This window comes from Falco peregrinus, chromosome 4 (assembly GCF_023634155.1).
Source record: "Falco peregrinus isolate bFalPer1 chromosome 4, bFalPer1.pri, whole genome shotgun sequence".
In the NCBI taxonomy this organism is placed as follows: Eukaryota; Metazoa; Chordata; class Aves; order Falconiformes; family Falconidae; genus Falco; species Falco peregrinus.
In genome coordinates this window covers 567,972-587,819 of record NC_073724.1, presented here as the reverse complement: position 1 = coordinate 587,819, position 19,848 = coordinate 567,972, and the positions used below count along the sequence as shown (strand labels likewise).

The 19,848-nt window shown below is 42.2% G+C and overlaps 1 protein-coding gene across 1 annotated transcript in view; it reads left to right on the top strand.

The window, feature by feature from the left end:
* Positions 1–19,848, top strand: part of CMSS1 (cms1 ribosomal small subunit homolog) — a 236,996-nt gene that overhangs the window by 214,077 nt on the left and 3,071 nt on the right. Inside the window, exons 2-9 of the mRNA XM_055803321.1 lie at positions 2,934–3,034; positions 7,786–7,857; positions 10,805–10,934; positions 13,846–13,905; positions 14,599–14,701; positions 16,016–16,076; positions 16,920–17,007; positions 18,808–18,896. Of these exons, the coding sequence (XP_055659296.1) occupies positions 2,934–3,034; positions 7,786–7,857; positions 10,805–10,934; positions 13,846–13,905; positions 14,599–14,701; positions 16,016–16,076; positions 16,920–17,007; positions 18,808–18,896 (704 nt within the window). The remainder of the gene's footprint in view (positions 1–2,933; positions 3,035–7,785; positions 7,858–10,804; positions 10,935–13,845; positions 13,906–14,598; positions 14,702–16,015; positions 16,077–16,919; positions 17,008–18,807; positions 18,897–19,848) is intronic.

Here is a 19,848-nt window from a genome sequence, read left to right as displayed (position 1 = left end):
CTGGTTCTGTGAAGTGGTTGAGAGCCGATGAATAGAGCAGCCGAGGAAGAAGCAGAGAGAAGAGGGAGAGTGCGCCCTTAATGCAGAGAGACTGGGAGAAGGCAGTAGAGGGACCGGCATGAAGAGTATGCTGGTATGAGATGGTAAAAGACCTTCTCACAGCTGGCTAGTTTGGAGAGTGCAGTGGCAGTTGGCCTTGGAATCCTCTCTCCTTTTTACTTCTGGTGGCCGGTAAGCTTTCCCAGCAAACTCTTTTCACCTTCAGCCAATGTCTGATGAACACTGTGGAGACAGTAACAGTGATCTCTAGCAAAAGAGACAGACTGTGGATGGGGGTTCGTTCTTCTGGTTCATGAACTGTATGGCAGCTCAGAAGAAGAGTCAATCAGACTGGGCTCATCCCTTAGAAGGCAAGGAAGACAGCTTGTGAGGGTGACTCATGGAGACCAGTGCCATGTACTTCCTAGTGTACAAGTAAGCCTGGGATTCAAGCTTGTTACCTCCCTTGCCCATGCCCTTTCAGCAGAGACCCTCGAAAGGCCCGCCACCTTTCTGAGGCTGGCTTGGCACAGCTTAGGGGCAGCCTGGTGTTACAGTTGCCTGTTGTAAGGGGCTGCCAGGGGTGACATCCCTGCGCTTCCGCTGCCACCAGCCACTTGCCCTGCGTGAGGTCTGGTGCTGGCACGGCTGCAGCCTGCCCAGCTGCTGTGGTGGCCATGGCTGCGAGGAGGAGGCAGCAGGCAGGCCGGCCGGGCTGCAGTGCCCACCTGGTGCTCGTGTTTGCGCTACAGCTGGAAGTAGGGCCTTTCCTTGGGGGGTTCCCATTTAAGATTTCATAATATGTCTTCATCCTGCCTTGAGGTGCAAGTGAACCATCATCATTTCTTCCATGGTGCTTCTTATGGTCTGAACGAAGTTCCTCAATGTGTTTTTCTAACCCCTTCACGTAGGAGTCTCTTAGTTGTACTGGACAGAAAACGAATCCTCTTCTCAGTTGCTGCTCAGTTTCTAAAGCTCTGGCAGTTTGCCAAGAATCTGAGCTATACCGAGTAAGATTTCATGACAAGTGACATCCAACCTGCTAAAACATTCACTGATTTTCTTCACTTGCTAGCTTTCAACTTCCCAAATGGTTTTGAACTCTTAAAAGCTGTCACAACCCATCTTTAGGATGCTGACTGTTTCACAAGCTTTTCAAAGTGGAAGAAGGGGTGGAATTTACAAGGTGGTATCTTTCCAGGCATAAATACGTACCTGGTTTGTTACCTGGTCTGTTGCATTAGGATTTTCAAAGCTACTACCTGACTGATGAATAATATATAATGTTGCATCTGTGGATTAATAAAGACTGCCTTTTCCCCTTCATATCCTTTTACTTATCTTTCACTTAATTTTTTTGAGGTTATCTGTCACATACCCTTTCACTTACCTTTTTTCAATAGGTACCTATTTTAACATGGAATTAGGAAATACCAGCCCTGCTTGATCCAAATACCAGCCAGATTTTCTCCCTCTCACCTTCTCTGGCCATCATTTTACTCTGCTCACAGCTATTTATTGCATGAATGTAGCTATGTCATCCATACTCAGGGTGATGCTTAAGAAACCATACTGTTCCTCTTTATTCAAAATAAATAATCTTGAAGCTGTGAATTTACAACTTCAGAATACAGAGATTGCAACAAGGATTGAGTACCTGTTGGATGGAAATATTCCAGGTGCCGAAACTGAGTTACTCCCTTCTAATTATTCAGTTTTATGGGTGATAATGTTTCTGGCAATGATCAGGGAAGTAACTCAGTCCCCAGCAGAAACTTCTGCGTTTGAGTACAATTTAAGCACTGATACAGCACTATTAGAGGGAACTGTTGCTGTGGATAATTCCAGGGCCTCCCCAAGTCTCTCTGTAGTTAGAAGACATGAAGAGGAGAACAAGTAGAAACATCTTATTGTAAATAGTTTTCTTTCAAAACATAAGTCTTTTTTAGGTCTTGCAGACAGTCTGGTTAAATTTCGGGAATGGTGCCTTTGTCTAATCATTACTGAAGAGACACAATTACTTGCAAAATATAATTGTAATTGCTTACACAAATAAGTATAGTTAATTGTTGATAGTATAAAATAATAGTATAACAATACTACAAATAACTTGCAGAAAATGGCTGCATATATTTTTATATAATCGGATATTATACCAATCTTGTAATTTTTCCTCTTCTAGGTAATGGGGTCAGTAAGGCATTTGGGGCTTTTAGATGGAAGCTGGGGTGGCATGTTTCTGTGTGTTTGGTTTTATTTTTTTCTTCCTTCATCTACAAGACTTGTTTTAGTGGGAGATGACTTATTCTGAAAGAAGCGTCAGCAAACTTAGCAAGAAATATGTATTTTTACAGTGATCCTATGGACTGTAGTGCCATTACTGTACAGTACCAGTGCTGTTGCTTATTTTGAGGTCTGATGGGATAGGTCTGTAATTATACGTGGTGAATGCAGTGCTACAGATCCAAGATTATGTTTTAATTGTTCTGAAAAAATGCAGAGAGATGTCATACAACTTGAGATGTAGTTTATCAATAACATCTTCTTTCATCGTTCACTGCTTAGTTTAAGTCAAGGGAGGTTTTGGGAAGATTAGGTATTTTTACCTGTGATCCTGCAGCTGTCAATCACTGTGCAGCATTCCAGAAAGATAAAGAAATATATTGCCTGCCTGTAATACTGTGGAGAATGGGGAAGCCAGGGATTTCTCTTAGAATGAATTTCATATACCAGTGTTCTAAAATGATAAAAAAATCTGTTACAGCTGTACTTACTGCCAGTCTTGAGATTGTATTGTGACAACCTTTCAGCTGAAGATTTTATCCCTATTTTTGAATGCAAGGGTAGGAGATGGATTTGAAACACAGTAACAAAAACTTCTTTTTTCTCATTAGATCCTTCAGATGATCAAGCTCTTGAGAAAGCAAGTGGTAACAGGACAGCACCACATCAAGATTCAGGTTCCAAACCCACTGTGACAAAGAAAAGAAAGCAGGTTTGTAAATTTAGTAGTTGTGTAGAGCACAGAGATGATAATGCATAGGGAAACGTAGTCCCCCTTCATTCAGTTTTCTTCACTGTTTGTCTGATATGTTCATGTAAAAGGATTGTTTCATTACTTTATTTTGCCTTATTTGGAAGTGATCATGGTCTGGTACATTTCAGTAACAACTTCACTCTCGTTTTGTGTGAGTTGAGATTGGTAGGTCTGTCTCCTACGAAGGGACTATCCAGTGATAAAAGCCTGCGTGGTGCTACCGAATGTCCTCCCCTGTAACCTTTTCCCTTTCCCTGCACACATAAGGTCTTGAAAGCTATATTTTTGTATTGTACAGCATCCACCCAAGCGCGTCCCCAGTGCAATGTCTAAGTGAAGAAGAATTTGGGTCTACATAGATGGATGTTTTAATAGCCTTTCACCGCTAAAAGCTTCCTTTAAAACCAATACTGTCTGTGGTGTTCAGCATTACATGGAGTATGCCAGGGGAAAGGCAGCAAGGTCTTTGAGAGACAGCATCACCCCAACTTGAGCAAAAAAGAGTTATGTAGAGGTCAGCTGATTTTAAGAAGTCTCTTGTTGGAAGGTAAATTTCTTCTGTCTTTCTGATACCGTACAGCAGAATTGACCAAACGGCTGTCAAAGAGCTAAAATTATACTGGCAGCTCTCTCTCCTTGAGGTTATGGATATTAATTTTGACCCTTAGGTCGATAGTAATTCACTGGGTGATGCTTAGGCACTTGCTCAAGTGGAAAACCATTTGCAGCAGTGTTCTTTTTTTGTAACAGAGAAGTGTAAACAACACAGTAGCAATTACTACACTTTCGGGTGTCTTTCCAAGGAGACCGAAGGTGAAGTGAGCCAAATACCTGAGCTGGTTCTGTGTTTTGTTTGGGAAAGAGAGAACTGAGCAGCACAGAAAACTGTACATGCTCTTTGTACATGGTCTCCCAGGGGGTCAGATGCTGAGGACATCAACTCTGTGAGGATGCAGGTAGAGCCACTTTTTATCACCATCATCTCCACTTAAGCATTTAGGACTAAGTTAAGACGGTTTGGAGGAGCTGCTTTGCTCTTTATGTGAGACTATCAGAAAGGATGACCAACACATGTTATCCTGCCGAGGTGGACTGGGACTGCTCAGCTGTAGTAGAACACCTGCCACAGCTCTTCCTGTCATATAAGGATATCAGTGCATTTTGGAATCAAGTAATTTATTGTTTAGCCATGAAACTCCAGGAGGCAATGCTTTATGGGAGCTTCAAGTCATGGGTACGTGCCTGACTTTTAGAGCAAAACATTTGCAAAATCAGATGTGTTTACGGAAAGCTCATAGTTCTGTAGTTCTGGTACATATAACATAACCCATCTTAGTCCCTGACTTATTCACAGGCTGAAAGCTGTTCTGCAGTGGGCTTGGCACCTTAAGGCCAGTCAGGAGATAACCAAATAGTTACACGAACATTTATGTTTCTAGTCTGCAGTCTGTCCTCGGGCTTATAGTGAAATGAATAATTTGTCTCCAGTCTGAATGGTGCATTGATGTGTCTACTTTGTCACAAACTCCAAAAGTCAGACTATATGGCTGACCTAGAATGTAAGCTTTCACACACACGCAAGAATGTTTTCCCTCTACAGTTGAATTTCCAGTAACTTGGCAACACGTAAAGAAAAAAAAAACGTTAGAAATATAATACAGGAAATATTTTATGTTCTGTCTATGATTAACAAACAAGGAATTTATGACATTTTAGTTCATAAATCAATTGTCTCAGCACAAATTTCCTGTTTTCTGCATTTTAAGAACTTCCATGTAAAAACAGCATAAAAACACAGAGCACAAGGGAGCTATGTCAAAAAGTGGTTGGTTGTTTGCTCTGTCTCTTGCATAAGAAAAACATGCAAATGACCTTTTCTTAAGGGTGTCATGCAAAGAGCTATTGCATAAGTAGGTAGGCAGCTAACATTTGGATAAGGGTCAGAAGTTCAGTGCAGATCAGATACCTAAATATTTTAGACTGCAGATCATCAAAGATGTGTAAGTTTACAGCCACTCACTAGCATTAAGTTTCTCTTTTTCTTAGGGCATTATTTTGAATGTCTGAATAAAGTGGATGTATTATTGCTGGACTAATAGTATACTACACCTACATATATATAAGCTGTCATAAAGGAGGTAATTTTGAGTGCTTCTCTGAGGAAGTAAGGCTTTGACTACAAGCCTGCTGCGTACTTCTGTTCCTGTTGAGAGAAAGGGGTTGTATACTGCCTCCTAAAAAGAAGCTGTGGCATTTGGTGATACTTTTAAACAGCTGAATGAAGGGTTATCAGTGAGAAAAAGTTGTTTCTCTTAGAGAAAATGTTTCAGATCTGTGGCACAGTTTTATTCTTTTCTTATGCAGATACCAGTTGCAGGGAGTCTTTTGCAGATTTACGTAAAACAGTTTGTAATGTATACAAAGGGAGAAATGGGCCTGCAGTGAACGAGTGGCATCTTTCAATAAGCTGAAAGAGTGGTAGCACTTTCTAGGATAGGGAACCATCATACCTTATCGGAGGAAAGAGGTCTAGGATGGCCCTTTTCTGGCTTTTTGATGGTTTGGTAGTTTCCCTTGACTAAATCAATCCAAAGGCTTTTTCTCTGCATAAAATATGATGCTGAACATGGAATTTGCAATTAAAACACCTGGCAAGTGGTCTTTGAGTGTCTATGGACAGCTGGGATGCATAAGGGTAGGGCAGGAACTGAAGGCAGAGGGTAGCTCTGTTTCAGTCTCAGTGTCTGGGAATGCTGATGGTAGGGATAAGAATGAAGGAATGTATGGTGGTGTTTTAAAAGCACTTGAATCAGAGTCAGGACAGAGGTTTTCACACAAGAAACAGAAGAAAAAGGAGCAGCTTTTTTTAACCCTGGAGCGATTTTGTTGGTTGAAGTGAGTTTCTGCATGCAGTCATTTCCTTGATTTCTAGTGAAGACCGTACCTCTTTATACCTGAGAAGAGCACACAGACAGATCTCTGTGGCTGAGGCAAGATACGGTCCCTGCCACGACTTCTCGTGGGTGGGTGCTGATCCAGGCTGCACTATATTCCAGCCCGAGCTGTAGGGTGCTTTGCTGGCTGTAGCTAGTCCCCAACCGACTCTTCTCTGGTAGTTCCTAGATAAAAACGTCAGACCTCAGCCAGTTTCAGGGCCACTGCTGCTGCCCTATGTGCCCTATGCAAGTACATTGGCTGTGGTTGCATCACGGCACAGAAAGTAGGATAAGCAGTAGGTTACTGGTTTGTGTTGAGCATGGTGGTGTCCTGGTTCTTATAGCTAAATGAGCCAGGGAGTGGGGAGGAAAAGGGAAATGCAGGCATAATAGGAACAATTAAACTCTATAAACAAAATTCTTCTAATAAGGATATGAGAATAAGCTTGGAAAGGTGCAAATATACTGGGGAGGATCGTGTAGTGCCAGTTGTTGTGACGAGTTCCTCTGTTAAGGGAGGGCAGTGCAAGGAAGGCTCCAAAAGACTCTGACATCCTGCACTTCTCTTAGCGTTTCGTTGGTCCCTTGGCCCTGTTGGAGCTGCCCTCACAGGGGAACAAAGGAGCAGCCTCTTTGGCTTTCAGCTGGGCTCCTTTTCGTGCTGATGCTTTTCTTCCAGGCTTTCCCTGGGGGAGCAGTGCTGAATTTGTGGCTCCTGAGCTTTTAATGCCCCGTGTGATGAGACTTCTCCATGGTTTCTCACAGGAGCAGATTTTTCCAGGCAAATGCATCCTAGTATCAAGGAGCTTTTTCCTGCAGTTCAGTGTATGTTCCCATTGCTCTTCAAGTCACTTACTAAGCTCTAAAGCCTGTCTGTGTAGATTAATTTGCATTTCTATGAAGTGGAAGTCCCTAGGAAGGCAAAAGAAAACTGCTATGCTCAAAACAAGGAAAGCCTGTGCCTCACTTCCTCTGTTTTGGGCAATTTTAGATGGCTCAGGACACACCCGAACTCTGGCTTATGTGAGCAGGGACTCTGGTACAAATGGACTGATTCAGCTTGCTCACTCAGGGGGTTAATGATAGCAGCACGTGTTGGATGAAGAATATTCTGAAATGCACCGTGTATTTTTCTTCTGTGTATTTGATCCTACATGCTGTGAGGACACAAAGCAAGAATGGGGTAGAACAAATTTGAAACATGTTTTCCTAAATTTTGCATTACAAATGTAAAAGGAAATCCAGAACATGATTGTTTCCAATTATTCTCGCCCAGTTCTGTAGTATCTTTTACCATCTGGATGCTCACCTTAGACCCAGTTATTTTAAAGCACTATTGGCAAAGTTTAGAAAAACAATCACATACAATAATAAAGATGAAAAATACAAAGTTTGTGAAAGTTTTGTTCATGTTTTCCTCTTGTTTGATGTTTTTCTTTAATGTATCAAAACCTGCTTTTCACCATTTTCTGGAATTGTGGTTACAACTTGCATGTTTCAACTTTCTGTTCTTTTATTGCCCTCTCGGTTACAGTAACATAGATGTCAAGTCCAAAATTACTTCATATATATATATAATTTCTAAGAATTTGATCCCTTCTACAGGTAGGGACACTTGGGTTTGTTTTTGCCTAACCCCCAGCATTATACTTTCTGTATCCACTCTTACATCCCTTCAGTGACACTTTCCTCCCCCCCAGGGTGATCAGATATCTGATGCTGAATCTTTTTTTCTTCCTTCCTTTTTTTTTTTCTTTAATACATGCTTTGCAGCCTACAGAGTGTTTTCTAAGTCAGCCTGAAGAAAAACAAGAGAGGACTCTAAAGGCAAAGAGGAGAAAGAAGGTATGAATGTCCTAGAGCGTGTTTGGGGACTGGGCAGTGGGTACATGTGCTGTTACAAGATTCAGAATCGGGAGTACCATGTGGTGATAAGTCAATGGTCGTAATGTTACAGCCTCTTTCAGAGAAGAATGGAAATCCTTGCATTTGTGGCTTCACTGAAAATACCCACTCCCAACCTGAGCTGTGGCATTGTGTCTATACTCCACTGAAGGGTAGTATATGTCTACACCCCACCTGGAAGTGTTGCACGCCAGGAAAATGTAACCACATCAAAGGAAGGTGGAATTTCAGTTGCTGCAAAATCTGTCCCATTTCAGTGATGTGCTCAGGCTCCAGCTGCTGTGAATGTCATTTGAGCCAAGAACTGTCTTTGTTTGCTTTTCTGCTTATAGCAAAAGTATATAAATAAATACTCTGTACTGTCCCTCTGGCCGTGCTCCATCCTCACCCCCCACAGCAAACACGCTCTGCAGTTTAGATGGCCATGATATGACACCAGGCAAGTTAATTGTCTTTCAGGACAGACTGTAAATAGTTGGCTCCCTCACAGGGCTGAGAGGTGGCCTCTTAATCATCCAGGGAATGGGGGGAGGGAGGAGTAGGAGTTTGCTTTAAATGCAGCTCTGGCAGAAGTGACCGTGGTCCTTGTTCCACTGCTGTCAGAGCAAAAGCATCCCACAGCAGAGACTGGTGAACCAGACCTAACAAAAAGATGCTGTTCTCGGGCAGACAATAGGCTCCTAGTTACACCTTTGATTTCAGTGGGGCTACACCACTAAGATGACATACGCAGCCCATCAAAAAAATCCATCAGGAAGTATATATTGGGTTGACCTATGGTTTCCAAACAAAGTGCTTTCTCCAAAAATGAGGAAAAGGAGGGGAAAGACCCTTTGCTTTCAAGCATCTGGAATGAATTGGAGGAAAAATAATAAAACTTCCTGCATGAGGAACATTTCCCCGCAGCTCTCCTTGAAGGAACAGAGTTTGCTCGGGTGTCCTTGCTCTTGCTCGTATGGAATTTCTTGTTAGTATCAGACTTTTCCCCTCCAGAGGGCCATAATTCTCCTGAAGGAACCAAGTGGCCCACCGAATGATGTAATGGTCCTGTGGAATGGCACCTTACGCTGAATTACCAAGTAAAAGGAGCCTGATGGTTCTGTCATGCTGTCCGCTAGAGCCGCGGTTCCCTGGGCTGTGGCGCTGGGCTGGAGCAGAGGCCTGTGGTTGACGGGGAGAAGAGGGAAGCGGTGTGGCCATGGGCCTCGGGCAAGGGCTGCCGTGGCTGCAGGTGCCTCTCGTCACACTTTGGGAAGACACTTGTTGCATGGCAGAGAAGTACGGTGGGGCCAGGTGAGGGTGGATCTTGGGAAGGAATGCTGCACGTTCAGGCACTGTAAGCACCTGCCAAACAGCCAGGTGCCCGCTGGAAAGCCTCCGGGGCTGCGGGGGGCTTTGCGCCTGGGCAGAGGTGGGCTGAGAGGAAGGCGTAAGCACTGCATCTCTGTGTATCCCACTGTCGGAGATTCTGCTGGCCCTTAGCAGAGGTGAAACAGGCAGCAGCCCAGGTGGCAGATGGCTGGGAGACATGGCTGCCTGCTTTGCCTTTGCTGTGGGGTGGATGGCTTCAGCAGCCCCCGCGCAGCTCTTCCCTGTCCAGCCTTCTGCCCCTTGTGCTGCCGTTACAGGGGCGCTGGGGGTGCACTGGGCAGGAGGGGGAGGCCAAGTGTGGGGAATGGAAGAGCAGGAGGGAGTGCGTGCTGGGATAGAGCGAGGGAAAGAGGGATGGAAGCGGATCTGTCCCCTACATTCACGCTATAGCACTCTTTAAAATATCAATTCATCTTTGCCGTCCCAGACCTTGGCCAGCTGAACTTGCGCTGAAGGTACTCGGCGCTCCTCCAGAGCTGCCAGAAATGCTTCCAGGCCCACCTCATCCCTCTGTGAAATCTGTTTGCCTCACAGCTGTGTACCCTATTGCTCCATCCTAACCACGCTCTCCTGCTCCTTTTCGCTTCTAGGCTTACGCTGCCATGCATCCTCATGAGAAACCTTAATCAAGGGAATCGCTTCTCAGGGAGAACAAGGGAGGCTTCACATTCTTGCTGTTGTCTCCAGGCTGCTTCTCTCCTTGAAAATCCGCTGTTCTCTTGAATGCTGGCAGATCATTCAGGCAGTGGGAACCCTGGGTTATTCTACCCTCGTGATCTATTTAATTATGGGGAAAAACACAGCAACACTTCCACTTGAGTGAAAATTCAGACCTGTTGTCTGCTGATATTCTTCAGGTGTAACACGCAATCATTACGAACTCGCATCCAGGCTTTAAAAATTATTAGTTTGGTTTAAAAGTTTATACATTTTGGAAGAACAAAGCAGCTGCTGAGCTCTTTCTGCTTGACTTCTGGTTTTTAGAGCTTTTACGTCATTTTCATCACACTTGCATGGTATTCTGTGAGTCTGGCTAGCCATCTTTCCTTCCAGAATAGATAGGTAGGTACCCTGGTTTAATCAACGCATAACCAAGACTTTTATAACTACTTGTGTCCTGCTGTTATGCTTTAAGAATAATAAATAAAAACAAATGATTAAATAAACCCTGAATTTTCAAACTGATATTTAAGTGTAACAGTAGCAAAACTCGCAAAAACAGCTTTCTGTTACGTTTTTGTTAGGGAAGCATTTCAGGTGAGTGCACGTGATTTTTTGTCTTCAGGGTCACAGAGCATCTCATCAAAGTATCTGACTTGCATCTAAAATCTGCATTCCTACTAAAGACAAAGGGAATCTTGTTCCCTTGTAAAGTGTTTTTTTCTAATTAAGCTGTAATTAATCCAGTATAACTGTATAAAGTTATGAAGGAACATTTATTTACAGTGTTGTTAGCTAGCCAAAGAGCAGAGATGATAGAAATGCCATACTTACTCATTTTACTTGGTTTTTTTAGAAGAAAATTTCTGATATTCTGGAGAAATCTGCTCTAAAACCTGGTGTGCCTGCAGATCTACAAAACCTGCTAAGTCAACATTTTGGTGAAAACCGTTCCGTGATTGAAATAGAGGAATTAAAGCTGTCAGGTAACTTATGCTATATTTAATAGGTGAATAAAAAATGCTTTTTTCATGATACTGTTGAGTACTTTTTCTACAGGAGAAAGGATTTTTGGGGCAGGTCCTGAGTTGTACTTTTTTATGATGATATTTGCTTATACTCTGTATTCATCTGCTGGTTTAAGTAGATACGTTAGTTTCCTTGGAATAAATGTGAGGATTCTTGGAGTTACAGAAATGAAAAGCAGCATTGTTTAAATCTGTCCTTTTATTGTGAAGTATTAATTTTCAGAAGCTCACTTTTCCAATAGAAAATATATGATTCCTAATAATAGCTTCCAAGATGCTAACTGAGAGAGCGAAAATGTAGTTTGTTTCTGGGATTATCTGAGTTGATCTGGGTGCATAATAAGAAGGTTGACAGGAGTAGTCAAAGAAATAATGAGGCATCAGTCTGACATGCTTATGAGATGTTGAACACAATGGTTTTTCAGGGAGTGGCATGAAATTAGACGGTGGTTTTGGTCCAAGTGTAAAGTGACCAAGTTTTAACCACGACAAGGACCCTTTTCGTTTCCCATATTCTGTCTCCAGTTAAGAGCCAGTGATAGAAAAGGCAGAGCAGGGTCAGCTTCTGCCAGTTGGAGGCTGCATTAGAGATAAAGGCAACGTTGAACTTCTACCTCTTACTCTGCAGATAAAGAGGCACTGTCATCTTATTGGCACTGTCCATTATTTGTTGGTAGAGCTTATGAAGAGCAAACGGCCTGGTAACTAACCTGCATACACCTTTGATACCTCTTGAACCCTTAGTGACCTGTGCCAAATATAGGAGCCTTCTAGCCCAGCAGTGGTTTCTCTCTTTTAATGTTTAAGTCTGTCTTTCTACATAAATACACTTCTCCTTAATATCTGTGATTCTAGGTTGACCCTTCTTTATTTCTGTGGGGCAGGTTCAGCTTTCTTGTTGAATCAAGAAAGGCTGGAGAATTCCCATACAGATTGCTTTGAAAAGCTTGTGTTAAATATTTTTAGACCTTCAGGGGTTTTAGCAAACAATAAATTGCTTTGGTTTCTTTCTTGCTAAGAGAGCCCTTTGGGCTAGTGAAGTGACCCATTTCCATATGGATTGGCTCTTGGGTTGTATTGGAGGTGGTTTCTCTTTCTTTTTGTGCTGGGAGTTGAAGGCTTAGAGTGCCAAGGAGTTTGCAAACTTCTACAGCTGTCAAGTCATTCACGTCGAAGCACTGACCAAATAACAAGCAACTACTTGGAGTTGCGTGTTCTTGTTAACTGACACGGCAGAGGAGGTCGTGTTTGCAGTCAGCATGGTCTCTCGCTGCAGTCTGGAGCTGTGTGTTTCTTCCACCCTTTCTGAAACTTCCGTTTGAAATTGTTCTTAATGCTCCAGTGTTGCAGGGCTGTTGCTGAAAAGTCAGTGAGTGAAGCTCCTGTCCTTTAGAAACTCTCTTTTGAATTGTTCAGTCATTGATGAGACTTGATGTGTTCAGAAGAGCAAAACAATAACAAAGATGTTTTGCCACTGGGAGGAAAGGGCCGTGGTGGATGTGAAGAGCTCTCCTATATGCACCAAATGCCAGTGGAAGTGCAGCCCCTGCCCATCTCCACCAGCATAGAGTGTGTCTTTTAAATGTGACGTTAAAAGTGAATCAGCTGCTGATCCTTTGGTTGTACACAGTCACTCCATTTGGAGGTCAAGTCCCAGGAAATTCCAGTCTCTGGATTTAATGAAAGAGATCAGTGCAAAATGAAAGTTTTGAGCAAGATGACACTGGTTAAATGGAAGATAGAGTGATGGAGAGTGGCTGTGCTCAAGGAGCTGCGCAGGCAGGACTTCAGCCAGGCATCAGCTACAAACCAAGTTTGTCACACCGCCTCTTCGGTGGAAATGATGGATTGATGCTGCCAGCATTAGCACAATGCACCATCCATGTGAACAGGAATTATGTCTATAAGGAAGTGTCCTAAATACTTAGTTAAAATATATCAGCAGACATCCATAGACAGGCACCCTGAGGTGCTGTGCTTTGTGCAGAATGACACCAAGTATGTGGGTCCCTGAAGACAGAACTGGTAATGCTCTATGGGAGCATATTGTTCCACTGGGCAAGGGACCCTTAACAACGATGGCAGGTTTTCAGACCATCTGATTTTAATCACCTTTTTAAGAACTTACACTTTCTGTACAGACACTGGAGAAAGGACCTTCCAAAGAACCTGTTAGTACCTTGTCTTTCTTCATTGCCTCTGCATGAAGCTTAAAGTTCGATGGCCTGTCTGCCACAGAGAGCTTACAAGCCTTACTAGGTGACACAGTGACCAGGTAAAAGACAGGCAGGCAGTGGGGAGTGAAGGAGGAGGAAGGCATTAAAATGCTGTGTGCGTGTTGCTGTTAGGGTTGGTGCAGTTAGGTAGATGACCACAGTATGAAAGGCCAGAAAGAGGAACAAACTCATTGACAGGTAAATTATTGGTAGGTTCCTGCACTTAGACAGTGTGAATTGTTTGGGTGATCTGCAAATGCCTCCTGTTGTCGGCAGGCTGGAGGAACACTCTAGCAGGCTGACTGTAAGGCTTTTAGCTAAGACTTTTGATTAATTATGGCAAAGGCATACGAAAACTTCTTTTAAAGTATGTGATTGCACCTGTGCAGCCCTGTGTTCAGTGTTTCATGGTGAGAGCAAGGAAAGGAATTGCAATTGACTTGAGGGATGTGACCATCATTGACTTATCCAATGTAAAGCTTCTTGTACATGAGATGTACATTAACCTTTGTTTCACAAATGGTAATTTATTCATGATGGATTAACAAAGTTGTTGTTTCATCAATATAACCAGCAGTTATGCAGCAAACATTTATGCTCCTTTTGCTATTAAGAAGACATCAACAAAAATATTTTTTCCTTTATATTTTCAGATTCCTGTTTTTTGCCAGCCAATGATCTCACCCACAGTTTTTCTTCATACCTGAAGGAAAGTGAGTTAAAATGTTGGTATGAATGGGATGAAAGTTGTACGACAAACACTGCTAATGCAATATTATTACAGTTGTTATCTGTACCTCCAAATATTTTTAATTATGAGATATTAATAACTTTAAGGTTTGTTGGGGTTTTTTATGACAGGTCTTGGTTTTCTGGCTCTTTTTACTCTATCACTTTTTTGTATCAAAATGTTCTAGGGTTTCTTTTAATTGTTAGGGATTATTTGTCAGTAATTTATTGTGGCTTCTTAAGTAGGTGCATGTATTATCTTACAGTAAAAAACCTGCAGCTCTCTGTGGACATGAACAAAGAGAATTTTTATTCTCTTGTATGTTTCTATAGAACTTCTGGTCTGGTAAATGTTTCTCGTCAACTGATTTTCTCTGATACAAATTGTGCTATGTGGCAAGTGAAGACAATGGGCTTGTCACTTTACAAACTGTTGATTTTTAATGCTTATCTAATTTGTTCAATTATGTGATATTTCTGTATTTTAATTTGGGCATTTTATTTTACCATTTCTCAGCCATGACTTAAATGTAAAAGTGTTGCCAGAGATCCAGACCTCATAGGCGTCAGCATGTGTGTTCCTGCTGCTGGTTACCATTCATCATGTACTCTAGTAATTTGAAATTGTGACATGTAGAACTTCTACTGTGTGTGTACACGGGTTTTTTTCATTGCAGTCTGTCCTAAGTGGGCAAAACTCCGTAAAAACCACAAGGAGAAGAAGTCGGTGGTGATGCTGGTTATCTGCAGCTCGGCCCTTCGTTCCCTGGAACTCATCAAGTATGTCGATAGCAAATGTTCTGTTGACGTTGGCAATCAGTCAGAGAAACCACAGACATAGAGGAACCACAGACATAGAGGCAAAACTGGGACACTGTCCTCTGCTAAGCCAACAAATTCACTCACTCAAACTGATGCAATATCCCTTGCTGCTCTATACTATGGGAGTGCTGTGGTTGGTTTTAGACTGAAGTAACAGTTAGTACTTCAGTTGCATGGAATTGCTATTTTTGTTAAAAATCAGAAAGAAAGTGTAACCAATTTGGGGAAACACGCAAGGTGTTATACTTGGGAACAGAGTAAACCAGTAAAGCATCATGATCCACCACTAGAAGTGTTCCCTGCCCTCTTTTTTTTTCTTTTTCCTTTCTCTATCCTCCCCCTTCTCAGTCCAGAACTCTTGATGACTTTGATGAATTAATATGTACCTCACAAATTTCATGGTTGTCTTTTGTGTCTCAACCCCATTTCCTATGATTTTCTGGCAGTACAACATGAGATGGAGAGAGTTGGGAATTTTGAGCCCATGCCACAGATAGAAGCACAGATGCAGCAGATGTGCCAGTAGTGCTTGGCTCCTGCATGCAGATACTGCCTTCTGAGACTTAGGTGGTTTGTATGTATACTTGTATATAAACCTTTAGCTTTGCACAACAGAAAATCAAAAATGTGGCACAATGCAAAAAAAAAAAAAATGCAGAAAAAGCTGTCTTAAATGATATTCAGTAAATACTGAATATATTGTCTCCTGCTTGATTAAGACAGAACATAGAGTTGTTACTGTGTGCCGTAATGGAGTGTCAGAAAAATAAGTCAGGTTTCCCAGTGAATGAGTTTTGGTTAACTGGAATTTGGGCAGTCTCTGCAGTAAAGACTGTGGCAGCCTAGGTTTTCCCAGCAGTCATGCTGCAGGAAGACTCCCTAAAATGCAGCTTGGTCTATGCACAGATCTGTCCTTTTGTGCATGCACACACATGTTCATTCATGCCTGTGTCTCAGTAACTGAGATATTTTCAAATTGGAATTTGGTGATTAGTCACTTCTGAAGTAAGTTAGCTGTGAAAGCATGCTGAAAAGCTATCTAAACAATATTACCCCCTAGTGATACCTTCTATTGTGTTGGTCCAGTTGTCGATCATTGTTGATCGAGTAGCAAACAAGAATGTACATCATATTCAAAGTACAAGCAGAGGTCACTGGGGGACTTTGTGTCTCAAGAATATTGAGAAATGCCAGTTAGTTTGCTTTCCTCCTGTGTGTTCTTAATCCCAGCCCTAATGCTTGCATTTTCTTTTTTAATTGTTTTATTGCTAGGTCAATGACAGCATTTAAGGGAGACTGCAGAGTTCTCAAGTTGTTTGCAAAGCACATAAAGGTAAGAAAGCTGAAAGGGAATTTTGGTAGAACAACTAAACAACCAATTAGTACCATTTCCTTTTTAAAGCATTTAGCAATAGTGACTTTCATTAGGTAACGCTTCCTTTGGTAACCCATTCTTGCAGTTTGAGGAGGCTACCCAAACACCACCTCCAATAGCTCTGGTGCAGTCCTATGCAGAATGTAGATGCTTATGCATGTGCTGTGTTTTAAAGATGTTCCACGTTCCTGTGAGGTGCTCATTCAAATGGCTTTTGCCTGTTTAAATAGAAGGCTTACGCACATAGGTCTGTAGAAGCAAACTGTACCAGCACCCACACTTGCATTCTGCCAGTTGGACACCTGGATACCCAATATCCATACCTGTTGGAGAGCACCAGTTGTGGGGAGGATGGAAGTAACGAGCGGACGTTTGGCCCTTGATATTAATGCTGTCAAACACACAAATGTCACTTGCTTTATTTCACCCTTCTCCAGTGTCTTTGTCTTGAAGGAGTTTAGAGCTAATTCAACTTTGTTAGTTTTCCAGATATTTCCAGAGAATTTTTTAAATGCTGAAGGAAGCAGACTGTTCTCACCTCCAAAAATAGTTGGTGCAATAGCAGATTTTCAAAGCTGGAAATGACTGAACTTCAAGAGAAGTGTGATGCCCAGCTGGCTGTTCTATTTCTTAAACTTTCTTGCAGATACATCAGTCTGACAGTTTGAAAGATGAATTTGTTACTTAATGGTATTCTAGAAAGATACTCTTTGAGATCTTGAATTTATTTCCAGCTCTTTGAGAAGAAATTCTAAAACTATCATTGTTTTACTGTGATTTGTCTTTCTCTCATCAAATCAGATAAAAGAACAGGTGACTATGTTGGAGAAAGGTGTGTTCCACATCGGGGTTGGAACTCCTGGGAGAGTAAAAGCGCTGATGGAGCAAGGTAGGAGAACAAGGAGGGTTTTCTCCATAGATATTTTATACTTCATGTCACGAGAAGCAAGGCTTCAGTCGTTTTTGAAGTGCTTCAGTTAACATGAATCTGTAAATTTGGGTACTAAACTGTACAGTTCTGTTTCTCCACTTGTGTTGTGTTAGTCAAAATGAGGTCAAGATTCTAGTAGCTGATTTTATGATCACTTAAAGCTGGCGTAAGTCAGTATTAGCAGAGAAAGGCAGAGTAATAATCCCCCCTCCCCGCCCCAGTCCATGCCCATTTATTCCCCCTCCCTGCTTCTTGTGCTGCTCCAAGAGTCTGGCATCTCAGTGAGCTGATCCCAATTAAAACAAAACCAGTGTGCACACAGAATCAGGTAAGGAGCAGGCAGAGGTAGTGAACTTCCTCTTTTGGCAAGAGTACTGATTTACACTGACTTGGAAGTGATTGCAAAACCGTGGTGTAAGATTTAAAGCTCCAGGAAACCAAACACTGCAAGTAAATCAAAAGGGAGTAAAGGCAGAAGTCATTGTATCATATGTCACTCTGAGCTCAGTGTAAACTTTTGTGAGGGGTGGATAAAAGATCTGCTTGCTGATTTGATTTTATTTTTGATCACCCATAATGCAATTAATTATTCTATATAAATCTCCTTTTCTCTTTCCAAATTTTGAGTACTTTTACTTACTTAATAGATACTATGTACACAGAGAGAAACAAACAACAAAATGACAAGATGATGACTCTTTCTGTTCCTCTTTCTAAACACTGCCTTGCTCTAACTGTGGTTTCTTGGTCAGGGACCGGCTGTGGATTAGGACTCCGCTGCTCATTCCAAAAGGGTACAGGAGTAGCATAATTTTGTTGCTTCCTGTGCCCTCCACCAACATTAAATCATTGCTGCTCAGTACATCAGCACATTGCCATGAGGGCAGCGTGGCGCTGGCCCAGGCTGCCCGGAGCAGCTGTGGGTGCCCCATCCCTGGCAGTGCCCAAGCCCAGGCTGGACAGGGCTGGGAGCAGCCAGGGCTGGGGGAAGGGGACCCTGCCCCTGGCAGGGGGCTGGGGCTCGGTGACCTTTGAGGTCCCTTCCAACCCAAACTGTTCCATGATTCTATGTTAGGTGGAGGCAGATTATGCTAGGGACACAAGGTTTATCATCTTATCCTAAGGTCTAGTCATTTTTTGCCACTTTAATGTTGCAGTCCCAGATCACTAGAGAATGGAGAAGAGTCAAAACCAACACAGAAAATTGTGGGCATTATGTAGAAGATTAGGGAAAAATAGGGGAACAGCTGGAGGGCCAGTTCAGAAAGGACCTTTGTTGTCTTTCACAACCATTTATTTGGAGGATAAAGGAATTCTTCAGCAGCATCACTGACCTGACACACATGCACACAGCACCCAGGCTGTAAATTGCTAAATGCTGCCAGTTCCCATTAACAGGGGTTCTCAGGCTAGGGTCCTTGTAACTTACCAGCTACTCATCAGCTGTGGAAATTCAACTCCTGTGGTTTAATCAAGAGGAAGCTTGAGGAATTATTTTCTGGCAGGATGTTAGTTCTTGACAAAGCTGGCAACAGTAGTTGTTCTGCTTTTGTGTTTATCTTCCAAAAAGGCATGGGATTATGTGGTTAAGGGAGTTTGCAGTGTCAGTGCATTAGTTTCTAACCAACAAACGTAGTACTTAAGTGTTCAGAGATTAGTTTCCTTGGAAACAGACAGCAAAAGATGTAAAAGCCAAAAATCATTTTGATAAGCACATGTCGTATTATCTTAGTAGTAAAATTTATGTTGCCTTTTTAGATGGCCTGTGCTTGAACTCCACAAAATACATGATTCTGGATTGGAACTGGAGAGATCAGAAACTAAGGAGAATGATGGATATCCCTGAGGTATTGTATAAGCACCTGTATGTCTTATATTCTGTGCATTCATTACTTTTGATTCAAGCTCCTAGATCGTGCTCAGTAAGGTTTCTTTTCTGTAAAGCTGATTTCAGTGGTCTAGAAACACAAAACATCAACACTGGACTGGTAAGTCTGTACTCTCACATCTCAAAATTACTGCCCGAGGAAGATGTTTTTTCCTTTTTTATTGCAAGTCACAGCTGTGACTTCTCAGTAGTACTGTGCATTTCTCCTGTGTATGCTACATGGTGGTTCTACCTGTTCTCAGGAAGTTCTCTCATTAAGATGACTGTGCAAAAGCTTCTTCAAAAACTAAAGAAACCTTATTTGTCTCCATCTGAGAGTAAGATAACTTCTTGTGACTAAATCTACAGACAGCTCTTATGTGTGTGTGTGTGTGTGTGTGTACAGCCACCCATCATTTGTAGACTCCTCATAAGATAGTTCCCGATTCTTCCCAATTCTGTAATCCAGCTTTCACATTTATTGCTGTGACAAGGCATGTTTACTGTATGCTGTGGGGCATCAGCCAGTATCTTGCCAGAGAGAGTGAAAGAGGCAGATTCCTCTATCAGTCGTTGTTATAAAGCTCCCAATTTCCTGCAAGTGTTTCCATTTTTTTGCACATTTAGAGCAGGCCAATATGCAGAATCTCCAGGGAAAAAGAACATTTTTGCATATAGACATTACACTGTTTCACAGGTGAAACAAATTATCAGTCGTTAATCCTTCTCTGCACTTGTCTATGTATTTGAGTGTGCTGTATTTTACAGTCCCACATACACAAAGGTACAACATTCCTAATAATCTTGGATAAAGCACCCTGCAAAAAAATACATTGCAGAAATTAAGTAGCAAAAACGCCAACTTTGCTTTTTGAGGCAAGGAGGCTCCCTCTTGTGGTAAATACGTAAGGGTTTTTGTATGGTAGTTGCAC